At 43.2% G+C, this 25,810-nt stretch overlaps 1 protein-coding gene across 3 annotated transcripts in view; it reads right to left on the bottom strand.

The window, feature by feature from the left end:
- Window positions 1–16,013: 16,013 nt before the first annotated feature.
- MERTK (MER proto-oncogene, tyrosine kinase) overlaps window positions 16,014–25,810 on the bottom strand; it is a 149,951-nt gene continuing 140,154 nt past the window's right edge. For all 3 annotated transcript variants that reach the window (XM_089693262.1, XM_089693260.1, XM_089693261.1), the window contains exon 19: window positions 16,014–24,174. In XM_089693262.1, coding sequence (XP_089549388.1) covers window positions 23,691–24,174 — 484 coding nt within the window. In that variant the 3' untranslated portion in view covers window positions 16,014–23,690. The remainder of the gene's footprint in view (window positions 24,175–25,810) is intronic.

Here is a 25,810-nt window from a genome sequence, read left to right as displayed (position 1 = left end):
CTTCACAACCACTATTGTACGTTCAAAGAGTTAAATCCATTTACACGCCGGCTGGCGGTAATATTTTTTGGGTGATTAGTGCATTCCAGTGACAGAAACGTACAGTTTCCAGCCAACGGCAAGCTGCAATTGACCGATTGTGCTAAATAAACTGACTTTCTGCTTCACAACCACTATTGTACGTTCAAAGAGTTAAATCCATTTACACGCCGGCTGGCGGTAATATTTTTTGGGTGATTAGTGCATTCCAGTGACAGAAACGTACAGTTTACAGCCAACGGCAAGCTGCAATTGACCGATTGTGCTAAATAAACTGACTTTCTGCTTCACAACCACTATTGTACGTTCAAATAGTTAAATCCATTTACACGCCAGCTGGCGGTAATATTTTTTGGGTGATTAGTGCATTCCAGTGACAGAAACGTACAGTTTCCAGCCAACGGCAAGCTGCAATTGACCGATTGTGCTAAATAAACTGACTTTCTACTTCACAACCACTATTGTACGTTCAAAGAGTTAAATCCATTTACACGCCGGCTGGCGGTAATATTTTTTGGGTGATTAGTGCATTCCAGTGACAGAAACGTACAGTTTCCAGCCAACGGCAAGCTGCAATTGACCGATTGTGTACAATAAACTGACTTTCTGCTTCACAACCACTATTGTACGTTCAAAGAGTTAAATCCATTTACACGCCGGCTGGCGGTAATATTTTTTGGGTGATTAGTGCATTCCAGTGACATAAACGTACAGTTTACAGCCAACGGCAAGCTGCAATTGACCGATTGTGTACAATAAACTGACTTTCTGCTTCACAACCACTATTGTACGTTCAAAGAGTTAAATCCATTTACACGCCGGCTGGCGGTAATATTTTTTGGGTGATTAGTGCATTCCAGTGACATAAACGTACAGTTTCAAGCCAACGGCAAGCTGCAATTGACCGATTGTGTACAATAAACGGACTTTCTGCTTCACAACCACTATTGTACGTTCAAAGAGTTAGACCCATTTACACGCCGGGTGGCGGTAATATTTTTTGGGTGATTAGTGCATTCCAGTGACATAAACATACAGTTTCCAGCCAACGGCAAGCTGCAATTGACCGATTGTGCTAAATAAACTGACTTTCTGCTTCACAACCACTATTGCACGTTCAAAGAGTTAAATCCATTTACACGCCGGCTGGCGGTAATATTTTTTGGGTGATTAGTGCATTCCAGTGACAGAAACGTACAGTTTCCAGCCAACGGCAAGCTGCAATTGACCGATTGTGTACAATAAACTGACTTTCTGCTTCACAACCACTATTGTACGTTCAAAGAGTTAGATCCATTTACACGCCGGGTGGCGGTAATATTTTTTGGGTGATTAGTGCATTCCAGTGACATAAACGTACAGTTTCCAGCCAACGGCAAGCTGCAATTGACCGATTGTGCTAAATAAACTGACTTTCTGCTTCACAACCACTATTGTACGTTCAAAGAGTTAAATCCATTTACACGCCGGCTGGCGGTAATATTTTTTGGGTGATTAGTGCATTCCAGTGACATAAACGTACAGTTTACAGCCAACGGCAAGCTGCAATTGACCGATTGTGTACAATAAACGGACTTTCTGCTTCACAACCACTATTGTACGTTCAAAGAGTTAGATCCATTTACACGCCGGGTGGCGGTAATATTTTTTGGGTGATTAGTGCATTCCAGTGACATAAACGTACAGTTTCCAGCCAACGGCAAGCTGCAATTGACCGATTGTGCTAAATAAACTGACTTTCTGCTTCACAACCACTATTGTACGTTCAAAGAGTTAAATCCATTTACACGCCGGCTGGCGGTAATATTTTTTGGGTGATTAGTGCATTCCAGTGACAGAAACGTACAGTTTCCAGCCAACGGCAAGCTGCAATTGACCGATTGTGTACAATAAACTGACTTTCTGCTTCACAACCACTATTGTACGTTCAAAGAGTTAGATCCATTTACACGCCGGGTGGCGGTAATATTTTTTGGCTGATTAGTGCATTCCAGTGACATAAACGTACAGTTTCCAGCCAACGGCAAGCTGCAATTGACCGATTGTGCTAAATAAACTGACTTTCTGCTTCACAACCACTATTGTACGTTCAAAGAGTTAAATCCATTTACACGCCGGCTGGCGGTAATATTTTTTGGGTGATTAGTGCATTGCAGTGACAGAAACGTACAGTTTCCAGCCAACGGCAAGCTGCAATTGACCGATTGTGTACAATAAACTGACTTTCTGCTTCACAACCACTATTGTACGTTCAAAGAGTTAAATCCATTTACACGCCGGGTGGCGGTAATATTTTTTGGGTGATTTGTGCATTCCAGTGACATAAACGTACAGTTTCCAGCCAACGGCAAGCTGCAATTGACCAATTGTGCTAAATAAACTGACTTTCTGCTTCACAGCCACTATTGTACGTTGAAAGAGTTAAATCCATATACACGCCGAGTGGCGGTAATATTTTTTGGGTGATTAGTGCATTCCAGTGACATAAACGTACAGTTTCCAGCCAACGGCAAGCTGCAATTGACCGATTGTGTTAAATAAACTGACTTTCTGCTTCACAACCACTATTGTACGTTCAAAGAGTTAGATCCATTTACACGCCGGGTGGCGGTAATATTTTTTGGGTGATTAGTGCATTCCAGTGCCATAAACGTACAGTTTCCAGCCAACGGCAAGCTGCAATTGACCGATTGTGCTAAATAAACTGACTTTCTGCTTCACAACCACTATTGTACATTCAAAGAGTTAAATCCATTTACACGCCGGCTGGCGGTAATATTTTTTGGGTGATTAGTGCATTCCAGTGACAGAAACGTACAGTTTCCAGCCAACGGCAAGCTGCAATTGACCGATTGTGTACAATAAACTGACTTTCTGCTTCACAACCACTATTGTACGTTCAAAGAGTTAAATCCATTTACACGCCGGCTGGCGGTAATATTTTTTGGGTGATTAGTGCATTCCAGTGACATAAACGTACAGTTTCCAGCCAACGGCAAGCTGCAATTGACCGATTGTGTTAAATAAACTGACTTTCTGCTTCACAACCACTATTGTACGTTCAAAGAGTTAGATCCATTTACACGCCGGGTGGCGGTAATATTTTTTGGGTGATTAGTGCATTCCAGTGCCATAAACGTACAGTTTCCAGCCAACGGCAAGCTGCAATTGACCGATTGTGCTAAATAAACTGACTTTCTGCTTCACAACCACTATTGTACATTCAAAGAGTTAAATCCATTTACACACCGGCTGGCGGTAATATTTTTTGGGTGATTAGTGCATTCCAGTGACAGAAACGTACAGTTTCCAGCCAACGGCAAGCTGCAATTGACCGATTGTGTACAATAAACTGACTTTCTGCTTCACAACCACTATTGTACGTTCAAAGAGTTAAATCCATTTACACGCCGGCTGGCGGTAATATTTTTTGGGTGATTAGTGCATTCCAGTGACATAAACGTACAGTTTCCAGCCAACGGCAAGCTGCAATTGACCGATTGTGTACAATAAACTGACTTTCTGCTTCACAACCACTATTGTACGTTCAAAGAGTTAAATCCATTTACACGCCGAGTGGCGGTAATATTTTTTGGGTGATTAGTGCATTCCAGTGACATAAACGTACAGTTTACAGCCAACGGCAAGCTGCAATTGACCGATTGTGCTAAATATACTGACTTTCTGCTTCACAACCACTATTGTACGTTCAAAGAGTTAGATCCATTTACACGCCGGGTGGCGGTAATATTTTTTGGGTGATTAGTGCATTCCAGTGACAGAAACGTACAGTTTCCAGCCAACGGCCAGCTGCAATTGACCGATTGTGTACAATAAACTGACTTTCTGCTTCACAACCACTATTGTACGTTCAAAGAGTTAGATCCATTTACACGCCGGGTGGCGGTAATATTTTTTGGGTGATTAGTGCATTCCAGTGACATAAACGTACAGTTTCCAGCCAACGGCAAGCTGCAATTGACCGATTGTGCTAAATAAACTGACTTTCTGCTTCACAACCACTATTGTACGTTCAAAGAGTTAAATCCATTTACACGCCGGCTGGCGGTAATATTTTTTGGGTGATTAGTGCATTCCAGTGACAGAAACGTACAGTTTCCAGCCAACGGCCAGCTGCAATTGACCGATTGTGTACAATAAACTGACTTTCTGCTTCACAACCACTATTGTACGTTCAAAGAGTTAAATCCATTTACACGCCGGCTGGCGGTAATATTTTTTGGGTGATTAGTGCATTCCAGTGACATAAACGTACAGTTTACAGCCAACGGCAAGCTGAAATTGACCGATTGTGTACAATAAACTGACTTTCTGCTTCACAACCACTATTGTACGTTCAAAGAGTTAAATCCATTTACACGCCGAGTGGCGGTAATATTTTTTGGGTGATTAGTGCATTCCAGTGACATAAACGTACAGTTTACAGCCAACGGCAAGCTGCAATTGACCGATTGTGCTAAATATACTGACTTTCTGCTTCACAACCACTATTGTACGTTCAAAGAGTTAGATCCATTTACACGCCGGGTGGCGGTAATATTTTTTGGGTGATTAGTGCATTCCAGTGACAGAAACGTACAGTTTCCAGCCAACGGCCAGCTGCAATTGACCGATTGTGTACAATAAACTGACTTTCTGCTTCACAACCACTATTGTACGTTCAAAGAGTTAGATCCATTTACACGCCGGGTGGCGGTAATATTTTTTGGGTGATTAGTGCATTCCAGTGACATAAACGTACAGTTTCCAGCCAACGGCAAGCTGCAATTGACCGATTGTGCTAAATAAACTGACTTTCTGCTTCACAACCACTATTGTACGTTCAAAGAGTTAAATCCATTTACACGCCGGCTGGCGGTAATATTTTTTGGGTGATTAGTGCATTCCAGTGACAGAAACGTACAGTTTCCAGCCAACGGCCAGCTGCAATTGACCGATTGTGTACAATAAACTGACTTTCTGCTTCACAACCACTATTGTACGTTCAAAGAGTTAAATCCATTTACACGCCGGCTGGCGGTAATATTTTTTGGGTGATTAGTGCATTCCAGTGACAGAAACGTACAGTTTCCAGCCAACGGCAAGCTGCATTTGACCGATTGTGTACAATAAACTGACTTTCTGCTTCACAACCACTATTGTACGTTCAAAGAGTTAGATCCATTTACACGCCGGGTGGCGGTAATATTTTTTGGCTGATTAGTGCATTCCAGTGACATAAACGTACAGTTTCCAGCCAACGGCAAGCTGCAATTGACCGATTGTGCTAAATAAACTGACTTTCTGCTTCACAACCACTATTGTACGTTCAAAGAGTTAAATCCATTTACACGCCGGCTGGCGGTAATATTTTTTGGGTGATTAGTGCATTCCAGTGACAGAAACGTACAGTTTCCAGCCAACGGCAAGCTGCAATTGACCGATTGTGTACAATAAACTGACTTTCTGCTTCACAACCACTATTGTACGTTCAAAGAGTTAAATCCATTTACACGCCGGGTGGCGGTAATATTTTTTGGGTGATTTGTGCATTCCAGTGACATAAACGTACAGTTTCCAGCCAACGGCAAGCTGCAATTGACCAATTGTGCTAAATAAACTGACTTTCTGCTTCACAGCCACTATTGTACGTTGAAAGAGTTAAATCCATATACACGCCGAGTGGCGGTAATATTTTTTGGGTGATTAGTGCATTCCAGTGACATAAACGTACAGTTTCCAGCCAACGGCAAGCTGCAATTGACCGATTGTGTTAAATAAACTGACTTTCTGCTTCACAACCACTATTGTACGTTCAAAGAGTTAGATCCATTTACACGCCGGGTGGCGGTAATATTTTTTGGGTGATTAGTGCATTCCAGTGACATAAACGTACAGTTTCCAGCCAACGGCAAGCTGCAATTGACCGATTGTGCTAAATAAACTGACTTTCTGCTTCACAACCACTATTGTACGTTCAAAGAGTTAAATCCATTTACACGCCGGGTGGCGGTAATATTTTTTGGGTGATTAGTGCATTGCAGTGACAGAAACGTACAGTTTCCAGCCAACGGCAAGCTGCAATTGACCGATTGTGTACAATAAACTGACTTTCTGCTTCACAACCACTATTGTACGTTCAAAGAGTTAGATCCATTTACATGCCGGGTGGCGGTAATATTTTTTGGGTGATTAGTGCATTCCAGTGACCTAAACGTACAGTTTCCAGCCAACGGCAAGCTGCAATTGACCGATTGTGTACAATAAACTGACTTTCTGCTTCACAACCACTATTGTACGTTCAAAGAGTTAAATCCATATACACGCCGGGTGGCGGTAATATTTTTTGGGTGATTAGTGCATTCCAGTGACATAAACGTACAGTTTACAGCCAACGGCAAGCTGCAATTGACGGTGCAGAAGCTGAACGTCCTCCTGTCCAAGTTGCTGGTGCTGCAGTCCCTCCCTTTCCAAGTGGTGGACTCAGCACCTTTCCGAGAAATGATGGCTTGTGCCGAGCCGCGGTGGCGAGTGCCAAGCCGGCATTTCTTCGCCAAAAAGGCAGTGCCAGCCCTGCATTCACATGTAGAAGAGATGGTGGGCCAGTCTTTGAGCATGTCGGTCTCTGCCAAAGTGCACGGCAGCGCCGACGTGTGGAGCTGTAACTACGGTCAGGGACAGTACATGTCATTTACGGCCCACTGGGTGAACGTGGTGCCGGCACAGCCGCACCAGCAACTTGGACAGGTCACGCCGCTTTTGCCTCCACGTTTGCACGTCCTTGGTCCAGCAAAGATGTCCGCCTCTACCACCTCTTCTTCCGCCATGTCCTCAGCCGCCACCCCCGTGCCAAGTCCCATTACCCGACCGGCATATCACATGTGCAGGGCGCAACGGTGTCACGCTGTGCTGCACCTGGTATGCCTTGGCGAACGTAGTCACACAGGGGAGGAACTTCTGAGTGTAATGAACAGAGAAATCGACAGATGGCTGTCTCCGCGCAAACTGAAAATCGGAACCATGTTGACTGACAACGGAAAGAACATGGTGTCTGCTCTGCGTCAAGGAAGGTTGTGCCATGCGCCATGCATGGCTCACGTGTTCAATCTGGTTGTCAAGCGGTTCCTAAAATCCACCATCCCACTGCAAGACATCCTTAAAATGTCACGTAAACTTTGCATGCATTTCAGCCATTCCTACACCGCAAAGCACACCCTCCTTGAGCTGCAGCGGCAGAACGGAATTCCACAGCATCGCCTGATCTGCGACGTTGCAACAAGGTGGAATTCAACCCTACATATGTTAGACCGCCTTCACGAACAGCGAAAGGCCATCACCGATTTCCTGATGTTACAAGCGGATAAAGGTACTCCCCTGTGTAACTTAGATGTCAGCCATTGGCAGCTCATGCGTGACACCTGCCGCTTGCTCAGGCCCTTTGAGGAGGCCACGCTATTCGTGAGTCGGCAGGACTATGGGATGAACGACGTCATTCCTCTGTTGCACGTCCTGGAACAAATGCTGTTAACAATGGCTGGTCAGGGTGCGGTAGACGTGGCGCACAGATCTCAACGCCACATGACCCCTGTGGGGGCAGGACAGGAAGAAGAGGAGGAGGTAGAGGAGGACATTGGTGCTCAGGAATTATTGAGTGAAATGGGTGGTTTTTCCACTCAGCGGACAGGAGTGGAGGAGCAGGAGCATCTGGTAGAGGAGGAGGAGGAGACAGAGAACCCAGACGCACCGTGGCAGTATGCTGTGGAGATGGAGGCAGGGAGTCCCTCGCATTCCTTGGCACAAATGGCCCATAGCATGCTCGGTTGCTTGCGTAGCGACAGCCGAATAATAACCATCAGACAGAGGGATGACTTTTGGCTGTCCACCTTGTTGGACCTTTGCTACCGTTCAAAAATGGTGGCCTTTTACACACCTGCTGAGAGGGAGGCCAAAATAAAGTACTATAAAAATGTAGTCAGTTGGTCTCTGCCTTTCTGCGCCAACGTCCATCCTCAGAAACTGTGGGCCCTGTGCGCTCGCGTTCCGCTGCCATGGCAGCAGGGGAGGGGTGGGGTGGTAGGAGCAGTGGCAGCTCCACCAGCAGCGGCTGCCTCAGTCTGCAGTCGATGATGAGTAGCTTTCTTCACCAGCGCAGTGAGGAAACTACTAACCAGCCGCAGCAGCAGCAGCATCAGGTGGACCTGGAGCAGGACCTCAAACAACAGGCTTGGGCCTACTTGGACAGCACCCTGCCAACCGAGGTAGACAATCCCCTTGACTACTGGGCAACGAAACTTGACCTTTGGCCCCAACTAGCTGAATTTGCCCTTGAAAGGCTGTCATGCCCGGCCAGTAGCGTGGCATCGGAGCGCGTGTTTAGTGCGGCAGGAGGTATTGTAACTCCGCGGAGGACACGACTGTCCACCCAAAGTGTGGAGAGACTCACGTTTGTGAAAATGAATCAGGCGTGGATTAGTCTGGATTTCAAACCACCAGTTCCTGACACAACTGACTAAATCCGCCATGAATCATGCCCCAAACATGTTATTAGGGACAAATGGAAGACCTCCACCTGATCCGTACATTTGTATATATATTTTATTGAGAGGCTGCTGGTCGGCCGACTCATGTTTTGCACATTTTTAATGACTTATACTCTGCAGGTCGGGCCCCTCATGAATTGGGGTTTTTAAATTATTTATACTTCGCTGGACGACCGTCACATGAATTGAACCTTTTTAATGACTTATACTCTGCTGGTCGGGCCCCTCATGAATTGGTGTTTTTAAATTATTTATACGTCGCTGGACGACTGTCACATGAATTTAAACTTTTTAATTATTTATAGTCGACCAGTTCCAGACCGATGGAATAGCAATTTTTTTAAATATTTATTTGACACGTGTTGTCCATCTCATTAATGAGGTGGACTGTTTATTTATTGGCCACGGTTTGGCCCCCTCCTGTTTCTTACATTGTTAACTTGTTGTATCGGTCACGGTTTGGCCACATGTTTGGTTGTCTTGTTAAGATTTTCTGTAATGTACACAGTTACGCTTGACTTGTCGACTTTCCACAATCTACTAAGGTATAGCATCGCATCAAAGTTTTTTTTTTTTTTTTTTGGTCTAAACCATTTCTTATAATGTCAATTTGTAGGATACGCCGCTGTAAGGCGACCTACTTTTTTGTCACTGTGTAGACATCTATTTATAGGCCGATGTTTGGCCAGAAAGATATATTTAGTAATAACCTAGCCGTTCAAGCCGCTCACTGAACACCTCGGGAATTGCTTTGTATATCTGTCGCCTTAGGGGCCGCTGTCTGGCGACATAATTTTTTGTCACTGTGTAGACATCTATTTATAGGCCGATGTTTGGCCACAAAAATATATTTAGTAATAACCTAGCCGTTCAGGCCGCTCCCTGAACACCTCGGGAATTGCTTTGTATATCTGTCGCCTTAGAGGCCGCTGTCTGAACAGCTCATGAATTGCTTTCTATATGTGTCGCCTTTGAGGCCGCTGGCTGGACAGCTGATGAATTGATTTGTATATATGTACTTATTGTCCGCTGTCCGGACAGCTCATGAATTACTTTTTGTATATAGCCTTCCAAACCACTCTTAGAATAAGTCATGATATTCATGCTGTGTATAGCCTTATAGGCCAATGGTCAATCAAGTCATGATTGTTATAGTGTGTATAGCCTTATAGGCCGCTGTCTTTACAACTTTATAATTCCATGCAGTATATAGCCCTATCGGCCACTTTCTGGCATCCAGTTGCTGTAGCCCCCATCACCACACTGTGCCACGGGCCCCTGTACCGCCTTCTCATACTGCTGCCAGATCCATCCTCTGCCATGTGCGTCTTTGTCGTCTGCTCACGCTGCTGGGTTCCAGTTTTAAACCTAGGCCTGTGTATGGCTTCCGAATACTGCTGCCTCCACCGCCACCCTGCGCCATGTGCCTCTGTCGTCTGCTCACGCTGCTGACGGCTTCCGCTTTTTAACCAAGGCCTGTGTATGGCTTCCGAATACTGCTGCCTCCACCGCCACCCTGCGCCATGTGCCACTTTCGGGTCTCCTCACACTGCTGCCAGGTCCATACTGATTCATGGCCCCCTGTACCGGCTCCTCATGAACGTGGTTCAGCGGGTTTGCATCACTTAACGGCAAATCGTTGACAAATGCTGGGACGTTCAGTGTTGTGCGCATTAAGCCAGACACCAAAGGGCAGCACAGACCTGTTATTACTCGCTCAAGCATGGCTGAACAAAACCAGTCTCTACCAAAAATTGGACCCAGACCTGCGCAGGGTCTCGTAACTAGATTGCACGGAGGAGTAGAGTCCGTTATCGGAATTAAATAGACAAAACGCCACACCAAAAAGAGTGGCCATTTCCAACACTTATTCCAGAAAGAGGAACAACCCGTTTCATATACGGCCCGTAGACGTTTCACGTCTGCCACATTCAGTCGATTTAAGACGCAAGCTCCACTTCCTGTGGTCTCTGACCGTCGATATACCTTTAAGTGTCAGCTTTGAAGCTATATTCCCTCCGGAGCACTGACACTGGTGCCCTTCCGTCAACATGCCTTTAAGTTTCAGTTTTCAACCATATTCCCCACAGAAGCCAAACTCTTGGGTATCCCAGAAGCTGCTCAGCGGGTCAGGGCAATAAAGCTCCCGGTTCGCAGGTTGTTCCGTCTTATGGATGGAAGTACGACGGTATATGATCTTCTTCGCACCCACGGCATTACCTCATAAAATTTCTGCATTGCACCTGCAATCACAGCGCTGACTTCCCGGATCGCCACTCAGCCATTGGACTCTTGATAGTCATCTCCCCACACTGCTGCTGGGGGGACTTTTTAACCTAGGCCTGTGTATGGCCTTCAATTGAAGCTGCTTCCGCTCCGCCACTCTGCCATTGGACTCTTGATAGTCGTCTCCCCACGCTGCTGCTGGGGGGACTTTTTAACATAGGCCTCTGTATGGCCTTTAATTGAAGCTGCTTACGCTCCGCCACTCTGCCATGGGCCTCTTGGGTATCCCAGAAGCTGCTCAGTGGGTCAGGGCAATAAAGCTCCCGGTTCGCAGGTTGTTCTGTCTTATGGATGGAAGTACGACGGTATATGATCTTCTTCGCACCCACGGCATTACCTCATAAAATTTCTGCATTGCCTCTGCAATCACAACACTGACTTCCCGGATCGCCACTCAGCCATTGGACTCTTGATAGTCGTCTCCCCACACTGCTGCTGGGGGGACTTTTTAACCTAGGCCTGTGTATGGCCTTCAATTGAAGCTGCTTCCGCTCCGCCACTCTGCCATTGGACTCTTGATAGTCGTCTCCCCACGCTGCTGCTGGGGGGACTCTTTAACATAGGCCTCTGTATGGCCTTTAATTGAAGCTGCTTACGCTCCGCCACTCTGCCATGGGCCTCTTGGGTATCCCAGAAGCTGCTCAGCGGGTCAGGGCAATAAAGCTCCCGGTTCGCAGGTTGTTCCGTCTTATGGATGGAAGTACGACGGTATATGATCTTCTTCGCACCCACGGCATCACCTCATAGAATCTCTGCATTGCATCTGCAATCACAACGCTGACTTCCCAGATCGCCACTCAGCCATTGGACTCTTGATAGTCGTCTCCCCACACTGCTGCTGGGGGGACTTTTTAACCTAGGCCTGTGTATAACCTTCAATTGAAGCTGCTTCCGCTCCGCCACTCTGCCATTGGACTCTTGATAGTCATCTCCCCACGCTGCTGCTGGGGGGACTTTTTAACATAGGCCTCTGTATGGCCTTTAATTGAAGCTGCTTACGCTCCGCCACTCTGCCATTGGACTCTTGATAGTCGTCTCCCCACACTGCTGCTGGGGGGACTTTTTAACATAGGCCTCTGTATGGCCTTCAATTTAAGCTGCTTACGCTTCGCCACTCTGCCATGGGCCCCTGTACCGCCTCCTCTTGCTGCTGCCAGGTCCAGAGTGTGTCATGGGTCCCTGTACGGCCTCCCATTGCTGCTGACTTCATCGCCAGACTCTGCCATGTGCCACTTTCAGGTCTCCTTACACTGTTGGTGGGTTCCATTTTGTGATAGGGTGCTGTATGGCCTTCCATTGCTGCTGCCTCCACCGCCACCCTGCGCCATGTGCCTCTGTCGTCTGCTCACGCTGCTGACGGCTTCCGCTTTTTAACCGAGGCCTGTGTTTGGCTTCCGAATACTGCTGCATCCACCGCCACCCTGCGCCATGTGTCTCTGTCGTCTGCTCGCGCTGCTGACGGCTTCCGCTTTTTAACCTAGGCCTGTGTATGGCTTCAGAATAATGCTGCCTACACCGCCACCCTGCGCCATGTGCCTCTGTCGTCTGCTCACGCTGCTGCCAGGTCCATACTGATTCATGGCCCCCTGTACCGGCTCCTCATGAACGTGGTTCAGCGGGTTTGCATCACTTAACGGCAAATCGTTGACAAACGCTGGGACGTTCAGTGTTGTGCGCATTAAGCCAGACACCAAAGGGCAGCACAGACCTGTTAGTACTCGCTCAAGCATGGCTGAACAAAACCAGTCTCTACCACAAATTGGACCCAGACCTGACCAGGGTCTCGTAAGTAGATTGCACGGAGGAGTAGAGTTCGTTATTGGAATTATCTGTGAGGGACTTTTAAACCTAGGCCTGTGTATGGCCTTCAATTGAAGCTGCTTCTGCTCCGCCACTCTGCCATTGGACTCTTGATAGTCGTCTCCCCACGCTGCTGCTGGGGGGACTTTTTAACATAGGCCTCTGTATGGCCTTCAATTTTAGCTGCTTACGCTCCGCCACTCTGCCATGGGCCCCTGTACCGCCTCCTCATGCTGCTGCCAGGCCCGTAATCTGCCATGGGCCCCCGTACCGACTCCTCATGCTGCTGCCAGGCCCGTAATCTGTCATGGGCCCCTGTACCGCCTCCTCATGCTGCTTCCAGGTCCAGAGTGTGTCATGGGTCCCTGTACGGCCTCCCATTGCTGCTGTCTCCATCGCCACACTCTGCCATGTGCCACTTTCAGGTCTCCTCACACTGCTGGTGGGTTCCATTTTGTCATAGGGTGCTGTATGGCCTCCCATTGCTGCTGCCTCCACCGCCACACTGTGGCTCCACACTCTGGTTTTGGCCCCGTGACTGCCCAAATGAGTGAAGTGTGCGGTGATTCTAAGATCGACGGCACTCATCTGCATGTCATACTGACTGTCAGTATTATTTCTCTTCCCCAGCAGACTCCAAGGGCATTTAAATTAAAGGTACAGTGTTCTGCACTAATATAAAGGCTCTCTGAAGCCTAGAAACACCCTTTTTATAAGTTAAATTCGCAGCGAATATATTCGGCTCGAAGCAAATTTATTCGGCGAATTCGGCGAATCAGCCGAACCGAATTTTTCGCCGAATAATTCGCTCATCTCTAGTTAGTATCAATGGGTTGAATAGTGCCCCATCGTTAGTATCAATGGGTTGAATAGTGCCCAATTGTTCGTATCAATGGGAGAAATAGTGCCCCATTGTTAGTATCAATGGGAGAAATAAATCCCCATCATTGGTATCAACGGGAAAAATAGTGCCCCATCGTTAGTATCATTGGGAGCAATAGTGCCCCATCATTGGTATCAATGCAAGGAATAGTGCTCCATCATTCGTATCAATGGGGGAATAGTGTCCCATCATTGGTATCAATGGGGGAATAGTGCCCCATCACTGGTTTAAATAGGAGAAATAGTGCCCCCATCACTGGTGACAATGAGAGGAATAGTGCTCCATCATTGGTATCAGTGGGAGAAATAGTGCCCCATCGTTAGTATCAATGGGAGGACTAGTGCCCCATCATTAGTATCAACAGGAGGAATAGTGCCCCATCATTGTTATCAATAGGAGAAATAGTGCCCCATTGTTAGTATCAATGGGAGAAATAAATCCCCATCATTGGTATCAACGGAAGAAATGGTGCCCCATGGTTAGTATCAATGCAAGGAATAGTGTCCCATCATTAGTATCAATGCAAGGAATAGTGCCCCATCATTGGTATTAATGGGGGAATAGTGTCCCATCACTGGTTTCAATAGGAGAAATAGTGCCCCCATCACTGGTGACAATGGGAGGAATAGTGCTCCATCATTGGAATCAGTGGGAGAAATAGTGCCCCATCGTTAGTATCAATGGGAGAAATAGTGCCCCATCGTTAGTATCAATGGGTTGCATAGTGCCCCATCATTGTTATCAGTAGGAGAAATAGTGCCCCATCGTTAGTATCAATGGGTTGCATAGTGCCCCATCATTGTTATCAGTAGGAGAAATAGTGCCCCATTGTTAGTATCAATGGGAGAAATAAATCCCCATCATTGGTATCAACGGAAGAAATGGTGCCCCATCGTTAGTATCAATGCAAGGAATAGTGTCCCATCATTAGTATCAATGGACGGAATAGTGCCCCATCATTGGTATCAATGGGAGAAATAGTGCCCCATCGTTAGTATCAATGGGAGGAAAAATGCCCCTCCTTGGTATCAATGAGAGAAATAGTGCCCCCTCATTGGTATCAATGTGAGAAATAGTGCCCCATCGTTAGTATCAACGTGATGAATAGTGCCCCATCATGCTTGTTATTTTTAAGAAAAAAAAAACAAAAGACTTTAGTATCACCTTAATGGCATGGTTGTTAAAGTCCAGATTCTAGGGGACAAGAGGAGTCTTTGATTCCTACAATGCTCACAGCTACTTCCCACAAGGCCTATCACTGTACGTAGCAGGCCTACTTTACTTTGTGTGAGTCTATGATCTTCCACCCAAGGAATATCTGCATGGGACAAATTCTCTTTTTCCTGGCCCTTCTGGCTTTTTGTTCACACGTTCTCTACCTTCTACCAGGTGGACTTTTCTGTCTCAACTCATGACAGCTTTGAGCATAAGATCCTTCAGGTGCCTGTTTGAGCTACAGCAGACTTCAAATTTCTGTTGTTTCATGGACCGGTTAGTAATTGTTGTGTTGGTCACCCCTCAGTTGAACTGTTTTTGGACATCAAAAAGGTATAAGACTTCCTGTGTTCCTCAATGGACAAGCAACTCATTGCAAAATCTTTTTTCTCTGGAGTCCACTGAGGGACACAAGTACACCACTCTGTGTTTATGGTCATGCTTTTGGTACTACTTTTCTACAAACAAGAGGCATGCAAGTGGTAGAAGGGGTTGTCCTGAGCTAGCCTAAAGTTTTTTTTTTGATTGCCAGCCTCCAATGCTCCTGTAGGCAGCAGTGTAACCCAAACGTTTTGTACTTAAACAATTGTAGTCAGTACAGCTTCACCCCATTACCTAAGCTAAGTGTATTCTCTGTTTCTGACACGTACTATATACTGGGAGCTACCTTTGAAAGTTCCTTTTACTATGAGGTTTTAGTGAGCATTGACCATTTTGGGATGATATAACCTAGGACCTGCAACACTGGCATTTAACAGTAAAAAAGTCATTTTAACATATATATTTTTACATATATTTGTAAATGCATTCCAAAAATGTAGATTTGTAATTTAAAGACATACAGTATATTTGAAATGTATTTTTAAAAATATTTTTCATATAATGTGTAATAAAAACATTTCAACATGTAGTATATATATATATATATATATATATATATATACACACACATATATATATATATATATATATATATATATATATATATATATTGAAGTATGTTGAATGTGGCCAAAATTGTAGCATTTCAAATATATGTCAATGTATTTCAGAAGAAAATTTTTAAAATATACCGTATTTCAAATACATTTTTCTTCCATGTGGGTAAGACCATCCACTTCAATCAAAATGTCCAAAAAAATCAGTGATCCTCAATCACAATTGGAAAACCCCCATTGGTAAACAGAATACTATCAAGTTATTTCCTCTGTTAGACAATTGACATTTTTAGCTATTAATAAAAATACAAATAGAGTTATCAAATAGTTTATTTATTTAAACCAAAGTTCTGAAGGAAATACAGTGTACATTCCTGCTACATATCAATTTATTAAGTAATCATTATAAAAATATACATCTTAATTACTGGCTCATGGTGAACATATTTTTGGACAGCTATAATTTTGAAGACTGTGTAACCATTTTAAAGAAATTTCATTAATTTACACTTGTAGGGTTATTGTTGATATTCTTACATTTTCAGTGTGTTCATAGAGGAAGGAGTTTTAAAGGAATGAAAACATTTTCTTATTGTCTTTTATCCTCCTAAAAGGCTTTATGTTGTAATATCTAGAATATGATGCACAAATCTAGAAATACTATAACAGTCATTTAATTCTCTTTGTTTACATTTGAAACCAACTCCACACTTTGGTCCAATTACTTACCTCTTTGTTGCCGTTTCTATTTCTCTGCTGCCACCTTATGGAAATAAAGTATACATTTGTCATCACATTTTCAACTTTTTTTTATGACCGTGTTGTTTATATTTCATACCTTTTACACCATTAGGTGAGAAAAAGAAAACTAATATTCAGGATACAAGTAATTATATAAGTATGAACGCTTTCAATAAAGAAATAATTCAATAATTCAATGCAGTGCAGAGAACTGTCAGTGCAAAATGCAGCATGTTCTATCCATGAATACACAAAAGCATTTTTTGGTTCAGGATGAAAATTTGAATTCAGGAGAATTGTCACACAAACAACATGTCTAAGTAATCCATAACAGCCAATCAGTGACCTTTCATTGTTCAGAGGGCTCTATCTAATTGTAGTTCTGTATAGGCTACTGCACATCTTGGCTAATTGTCCTGCCTTATAAAACAACCCCGACAGACTGTCTGCTGATTCGCATTTGTAGCTATTTATGGAAAAGTCACTTGTTACAGTAAACACTTCTATGGGAAATACAGCACTTATGCGTTATAATTGTTTTGGTCTATCTTAAAAAAAAATAATACAAGGACACCAATTTAGATTGATGCTGTTAGGTTCAATATTTCTAAACTACTTTATAAAACACTATAAGGCTCCAAGAACATTAGCGTTTTTTTTTCTTAAGCTTAAAAAATGCTGGATAGAAAATGCATTTTAGAAGCATTTTAGTTGCATTCAGAAGTGTTTAGGAGCCTTAGCATTCTATTAGCGTTTTTACAGTACATGTAGAGGACAAAAAAAGCTAGAAAAAAGCTGTTTGGAGCATTTTAGTAGCGTTTAGGAGTGTTTAATTTTTTTTCTGCTGGAAAAATGCTCCAAAAACTATTTTTATTTCTGCTCCTAGACGCTGAATCTCAAAACATGCTAACTGCCTAAAGTACACATAGGATAACACATAGGATAACACTATTTAGCTTCCAGGAGCAGAAAATAATGCTAACAGCTTCTAGGAGCTTAAACGCTAGTGTGCATGGAGCTTATGTGTCCATGCACACTGAGCATAAAAATGCTGTTCATACAGGCATTTTGCATTTTTTTCTTCAGCCTGTAGTATGTTAGACTATGGGGAAGATTTACTAAAACTGGGGAGTGCAGAATCTGGTGCAACTCTGCACAGAAACCAATCAGCTTCCATGTTTTATTGTCAAAGCTTAATTGAACAAGCTGAAATTAGAAGCTGATTGGCTAACATGCACAGCTGCACCAGATTATGCACTCTTCAATTTTAGTAAATCAACCCCTATGTGTCCATGCACATTAGGGAATTCACAGGCATTTTTCAGAGAAGCGTTTAGAGGCAGAAAAAAAAACCTTCAGGCCACATGCACACTAGTATTTTTTTTTTTTTTAAGCTCAGAAAATGTTGGATAAAAAACGCTGGTCATAGCATTTTTTTTAGAAGTGTTTTAGTAGCAGAGCACTTAGGAGCATTCAATGTTTTTTTCTGCTGACAAATCGCTCCCAAAAATGCAAGAAAAAAGCATTTTTTTCTGCTCCTAGAAGCTGAAGCTTGAAAAACGCTTCCAGCCTACAATAGTGCACATGAACATATAGGATAACAGTATTTGCTTCTAGGGACAGAAAAAAACGCTCATAACTAGCTCCTAGGAACTCAAAAATAAGCTAGTGTGCATGGAGCCTCAGAATCCCGTTTTTTGAGGGGAGCTTTTGGACAGAGAAAAATGCTTAACGCTAATAAACGTGTATAAATGTGGCATTTAGGAGCATTTGGCATTTTCAAGTGTACGTTGAAAAACGAGCAGAGGGGATTGTTTTAGAAAAAAAATTAAAGCAAATGCCCATAAACTCTCAAACTCTTGGGCAATAGAAACCAATTTGATCATTTTTTTCTGCAAGAGGTTCTGGCAAGACATTTTCTCTGCCCCTAGTGTGCATGGACCCTAAAACACACCACTTTCTTTGGGAAAAAGAGGTTTCTGGGAAGTAAAAATGACATGGCAAGTCTAGCACTTCTTAGTTAGGTCATCAGCTCAAGGTGTTGGTCTGTTAAGAATGTTATCCCATATACTGTAGATTGTCTGTTAACTTCCCTGATGGTCTTCAACAAAAGCATACAAACGTATGGTTCAGGTACTTTAACCCCTTCACGTCTAAGGGTAAAACAAATCTATCCCTCCTAGATTGTAAGCTCCAAGGAGCAGGGCCTTCCTATCCCTCTTGTATTGAACTGTATTGTTCACAATTTTGCAACGTTGACATGTGTTAGTGAAACCGTACATATCATCACAACTACTTTGTACATCCAGGGGAATTATACCGCATTCTTTTCAGGACAAATTGGGCTTTTATTTGGTGGCAAATGGTAATGGATATCTCCTGATTTTTTTTTTATTATCAAAGGAAAACTGGTCCAAAATAGTAAAAAATAAAATAAAAATAAAATAATTTTTTATTTAGTTGTGTGTTTCTTGTTACTACCATAACCTACCACCAAAGAACAACCCAAAATAAATTCTCCAGCTCTTGACAATCACAGCGATACCATATATGTGTATGTTATTAGTTGTTTTTACCTGTAGTACAGCCCAGAAACAATAGTGCACATTTTGTTTTTCTTTTGTTTTTTTTTTTATCTAAAACACATTGACACTGACACTAACTGACACCAATTATTTTAAATCCTGACCTTTGACCCTGACCTTTTGAACTTGACCTTTGACCCAAACACTAACCCTGGCACTGAACTAGATCAAACATTGATCTAGGTATTTTTTCTTTATTTTTTAATATTTATCTTTTTTTTCTTTCTTTTACCAGGAGTTAGAGAGATACAATGTATCTCTTTTCTTTATTCATAGAGACAGAAAAAACAAGGGGGCCGGGCTGCCAATCAGAGGCTATCACAGCAATCATGTGACCCGGAATTGTGAGAAAGGGACCTGGGGCTCTCAGTGACACCGCGGTCTTTGTGCTGGGATCGCGCAGTGTGGCATGCTCCCAGTATAAAGACAGGTACGCAAAAATGCGGCCCCATGGAAAAAAGCCCAGTTCCTTGAGGCCCCATATTTGTGTGACGTCGGCGTCAAGGGGTTAATTTGTTACATTTCATCCATGCCTGAGAGATCAACTGTAGGGGACTATAGCTGGCAATACATGGATCAAATTTTGGCTGATTTGTGCTGAATATTCGTTCTGTGGTTGGTCCTGTCAGCGCCACTCGGAAAGCAAATTCTCAGTTGAATAGTGTCTGCATCCAAATGCAGGCACTGTTCGAACATTCTGACCACCGCAGGTATCGGCTGTCAAAATGCAAACAGCAAGTACTGTAGTTTTGGTTATCCTCATTGTTAATTGTAGATGAGGAAATCAATGATTTCTCTTATTCAGCCCGTGGGCTCAATGAGAGGAATATCAACATGCATGGCCAGCTTTAATCTTAATGGATGAGTACACGTTAAATTAAAAAAAAAACCAAAAAAACACAATAATAATGAAACACCAGAAGGTGTCATACCTAATAAGTGCCGCACATTAGCCCTAGGCAAATAAAACATCAGTAAGCCAGTGGTAAGCTTTCTTTGGTCTTCAGGGACTTGTGGGGGGTTGTACAGATAGTTATCAAAAAATGTTCTATTTAGAAGTGCACTTATCCTTTATTGTTTTCTCCGCTTTGTTCACGTCCTCTGCTTGCAGTATCATAGGGGGTCTCTTGCTTTGTAAACAACAGCAGAACTCCTACTATCAAACTCAAACCTAGCCATTGAAATACAAATATTCTCATAGAAAACCATTTTAGCTTAAAGCTGAACTCCAGGCAGATATTTAACAGTCATGTCATATACAGCAGCCTGTGAAAGAGAGAAAGAAGCAGCACTGTGAGCCAATTATAACAAATAAAATGCCACTGCAAGAAATGAGTACAGTGAGCAGAGGGTCGAGTTTATCTTTCTTCTGCTGCTCTTTTTACCATCCCATAGTTGGGGGGGTGTGGATATGACATCAATGTATTCTAGAAATATAACAGAAACATTGGTGTTATCGCTCTGATTATTTTGTTTGGCAGGGCTGTGTATATATCAGGACTAGAGGACAAATTCTCTGGCAAGTAAATCTGCTAAAATATATATACATGGAAAGCCTAGCCTATACACAAAGACACACTGCTCAAAAAAAATAAAGGAACACTTTGAAAACACATCAGATCTCAATGGGGAAGAATATCATGCTGGATATCTATAGTGATATGGATTGGGTAATGTGTTCGGAACGTAAGGATGTCCCATTGTTTGATGGAAATGAAAATTATCAATGTACAGAGTACAGAATTCAAAGATACCCCAAAAATCAAAGTGAAAAAATTATGCAGCAGGCTAGTCCATTTTGCTGAAATGTCATTGCAGCAACTCAAAAAAATGGTACTCAGTAGTTTGTATGGCCCCCACGTGTTCGTATGCATGCCTGACAATGTCGGGGAATGCTCCTAATGAGACGACGGATGGTGTCCTGGGGTATTTCCTCCCAGATCTGGACCAGGGCATCACTGAGCTCCTGGACAGTCTGAGGTGCAACCTGGCGGCATCTGATGGACCAAAACGCGACATCCCAGAGATGTTCTATTGGATTTAAGTCAGGCGAATGTGGGGGCCATTTAATGGTATCAATTCCTTCATCCTCCAGGAACTGCCTGCATACTCTTGCCACATGGGGCTGGGCATTGTCGTGCACCAGGAGGAACCCAGGACCCCCTGCACCAGTGTAGGGTCTGACAATGGATCCAAGGATTTCATCCTGATATCTAATGGCAGTCAGGGTGCCATTGTCTAGCCTGTAAAGGTCTGTGCATCCCTCCATGGATATGCCTCCCCAGACCATCACTGACCCACCACCAAAACGGTCATGCTGAATGATGTTAAAGGCAGCATAACGTTCTCCATGGCTTCTCCAGACCCTTTCACGTCTGTCATGTGCTCAGGGTGATCCTGCTCTCATCTGTGAAAAGCACAGGGTGCCAGTGGCGGACCTGCCAATTGTGGTGTTCAATGACAAATGAAAATTGAGCTCTATGGTGCCGGGCAGTGAACACAGGGCCCACTAAAGGATGTCAGGCCCTTAGGCCACCCTCCTGAAGTCTGTTTATGATTGTTTGGTCATAGACAGTCACACCAGTGGTCTGCTGGAGGTCATTTTGTAGGGCTCTGGCAGTGCTCATCCTGTTCCTCCTTGCACGAAGGAGCAGATACCGGTTTTGCTGATGGGTTAAGGCCCTTCTACAGCCCTGTCCAGCTCTCCTAGAGTAACTGCCTGTCTCCTGGTATCTCCTCGATGCTCTTGAGACTGTGCTCGGAGACACAGCAAACCTTCTTGCAATGGCACGTATTGATGTGCCATCCTGGAGGAGTTGGACTGCCTGTGCAACCTCTGTAGGGTCCAGGTATTGCCTCATGCTACCATTAGTGACACTGACCTTAGCCACATGCAAAACTAGTGAAAAACAGTCAGAAAAGATGAGCGAGGAAAAAAATGTCAGTGGTCTCCACCTGTAAAATCATTCCTCTTTTGGGGGTCTTCTCATTGTTGCCCATCTAGTGCACCTGTTGTTAATTTCATTAACACCAAAGCAGCTGAAACTGAATAACAACCCCCTCTGCTACTTAACTGACCAGATCAATATCCCAGGAGTTTAACTGACTCGATGCTATACTCTGATTAAAAAGTGTTCCTTTCATTTTTTTGAGCAATGTATATATATTTAGGGCTTTTTTTCAGCGGGAATGTGGAGGAACCCAGTTCCAGCACCTCCAGCACTGAATGCATGTAATAGCAAGGAGTGCTGGGGTGTGCTGGAGGGTCTATTGCTGCTTGCTGCTAGGAGGTCTATTGTTGCTGGTGGTAAATCTATTGTTGCTGGGGAGGTCAATTGTTGCTGGGAGGGATCTAATGTTGAGAGAGAGGTCTATGCATGCTGGGAGATCTGTTGTTGCTGCTAGGAGTTTATTATTGCTGAGCTGGTATTTTGTTGCAAGGGGTATAATTGTTGCTGTAGGGGTCTATTGTTGTGGGGGGATCTATTTCTTGCTTGGTGGGGTTGATTCTTGTGGGGGATCTATTGCTGCTGGCTGCAGAGGATCCAGTTTACTGCCTTTCTTGTGATCATAACAAATTAATTAGCATCCCAAAATTATACTTGGTTCTCTAAAATGGGTGGTACTGGAAGGTGGGTAGGGGGTGGAACCAAGGGACAGTCAGAGGTGGGAAGAGGCAGAGACAAGGGGTGATTCAGAAAGGGAGAGTTCCTGCACCTATTCTTTGAGAAAAAAAAAATATATATATATATTTGTAGTTTGGCTTTAAAGTCCTTCTGCAATACCATAAATAAAAGCTGTCACTTAAAGTAGAACTAAATCCCCCTATCCTTTACAGCTAAGCTGCCATCTTAATCTTTGTTTGATCTGCAACTGCCATAGCGCTCCACATGTGAACAGTTATGACGCCAGCCTTTTGATGGCTTAACATTTTGGCTGAGAGTACAAGCAACTGTGACAGTTATCATTCATAGCATGCCTTGAACATAACAGTTTTGGGAAACAGTTACATTGATGGGTTTAGTTCCACTTTAAGCTCTGTGGTCTAAGAAAACCTAGGGGCTGCAGCAGGGTTTCTGTGTTACTATATCGAGTTTTTTACAAATGTCTGTGTTCCTGAATGTGCATATGATCTGCATTTAATGCCATAAAGTTAATTGCGCTTTTAATGATAACAATTCATCTGCACATATATTCATCCAATAAAACCAAGACTGAGTTCATAACAATCCTTTGTGATGGATGGCTAATACACGGCAACTATCATACATGGTCTTAGCCCCAACCTATTTCACATTACCTGCACTTTTTTACAGAGCGTTATAATGTTCAGGTTTTTAAAAAACACAAACCTAATTCATTGCAAATACTCCCTGTAGCCCTTATAATCATATATACACAATGAGTATTTACATAATTTTTTCTGTTGCATTAGTAAGAACAAGTTTTCCTCTAAATATATATATACATACACACACACACACACACACAAAAGTCACATATTTGTCGCTGTACAGAACAATGAGTGGTATTTGCATTGGTTCAATGCCAGAACATTTCTCCACAGGTAAATAGTGGAAACTAGGAATTAAATATCCTTAAAAGCAGCTGTGATTAAGTCTTTCTTAAGGGAGGTCCAAATGTTCAGTATTCGATTATTGTACTATACTGGAATTTCAGAGTCTTCTGCAGAATCATCTGCATAGAGAAGTTCCTCAGTCAATGAGTTACCATCCAGAAGGGTATCGCTCTCACACCATGGAGCTCTGCTACGTGACAAACTGTCATGTAATAGTGGAGCTCTGGCTTGTTCTGGCTCCCCACCATGCTCACCAGACACTCCTTCCAAAATATATCGCTGTTCATCCATATGACTTCCATGGACCTGCACAATCACAATGTTGGAGTCAGATCCAGGAGTAATATGTACATACTGGGAATCCACATCGATTGGCATATCGCTGACCTCTGGGTCTTGGGTTAGGAGTTCGCTGTCTTCAGGTAAGCTGGTATTGATATAAATTACATCTTCTTTGTCCGCTGCAGGGGGCAATTCCTGAAGAAATTTCTGTAAATAATGCTTTAATTCTGTGAATGTAGGTCTGTTTGCTGGGTCCGGTCTCCAGCAAATGTACATCAGTTCATACCTGGTTAAGAATATAGAACAGTGTCATCAGAGTTACCTTTCATTGAATTGTTCATCTTGTCAGAAAACCCTTTATATCCACTGTCTGTGAGACGTAAAGGAATATCTATTTGTACATACCTAGCAAATTATCTAGTTCTGATTGAATTGTCAGTCATAAAAGCACCATAAACATGAATGCCCAGATCTCACTAACATTCCTGTTTTGTGTTTTGTTTGGAAAGGGGAAGGCATACAAGTTTCAAACAGTATCACCATCAGCTTATCACAGAGGAATCAAAGTATAGACATCAGACCAGGGGCGGACTGATCATTTGGAAACTCGGGTACTGCCTGAGGGCCCGGGGTCAGTAGGGGGCCCCATGAGATGCCCCTAGTACCTTTTTCATAGGCTTTTTTGAGTTTGGGCAAGGACACAGGGGCCCCATGAGTTGTCAGTCCGCCCCTGCATCAGACAGTATAGACAGATTACAAATCTACTCATACCACAATTGTCACATTATCCAGTAAATCTGGCCTGCTTTTGGATTAGTTAGATCTTAAAAATTAGGTAATACCAAGTATACTAAGTATGTATAGTAAAGTATCTGAGACACCTGACCAATGTTGGGTTGTATGACTTATGGCAACATGGGTATCAGTACCAATACGTATCTGATAACTGTTTCTATCAGAATCTGATACTTTGCTTATTTGGACCCATTATTCACACTCAGACTTCTTTCTTAAGAAAAAAAAGTCTTAAATGATTATAACCACTTCAGCTCTGGAAGATTTACCCCCCTTCATGATCAGGCCATTTTTTTGCGATACGGCTCTGCGTTATTTTAACTGACAATTGCGCGTTCATGCAATGCTGTACATAAATAAAATTTATGTAATTTTTTTATCCACAGATAGAGCTTTCTTTTGGCGGTATTTGATCATCTGTGTGTTTTTCATTTTTTTGCGCTATAACCCAAAAAAGACTGACAATTTTGAGAAAAAAACAATATTGTTGACTTTTTGCTATAAAACATATCCAATACAGAAATAAAAAAAATAAAATTTCTTCATACATTTAGACCAAAATGTATTCTGCTACGTCTTTGCAAAAAAAAAAAAATCCCAATAAGTGTATATTAATTGGTTTACGTGAAAGCTCTAGCATCTACAAATGGTGTTATATATATATAAAATATATACAGTTGTGCTCAAAAGTTTACATACCCTGGCAGAAATTGTGAAATTTTGGCATGGATATTGAAAATATGACTGACCGTTCCAAAAAATGCTCTTTTATTGAAGGATGATGATCGGATGAAGCAATTTATTATCAAATAGTTGTTTGGCTCCTTTTTAAATCATAATGATAACAGAAATCACCCAAATGGCCATGATCAAAAGTTTACATACCCTGGAATGTTTGGCCTTGGTACAGACACACAAGGTGACACACACAGGTTAAAATGCCAATTAGGGGTTAATATCCCACATCTGTTGCTTTTTAAATAGCAAAGTGTTAACAGTGTGCTGCTTGTGATTTACTGTTAATACTGTGTGCTGTTTTACTAGGGAGACCTGCTGCTTTCTGTCTCACTGCAGTGCAGAGAGATAGAAAGTGGGGACATCCATGCAGACAGGATGTTGTTTACACA

This window comes from Staurois parvus, unplaced genomic scaffold (genome assembly GCF_062004578.1).
Source record: "Staurois parvus isolate SC_StPar_1 unplaced genomic scaffold, SC_StPar_1.0 ptg000619l, whole genome shotgun sequence".
NCBI classification, from domain to species: domain Eukaryota; kingdom Metazoa; phylum Chordata; class Amphibia; order Anura; family Ranidae; genus Staurois; species Staurois parvus.
Note: the sequence above shows the minus strand (reverse complement) of the source record. Positions and strands in the feature narration are given on the sequence as shown.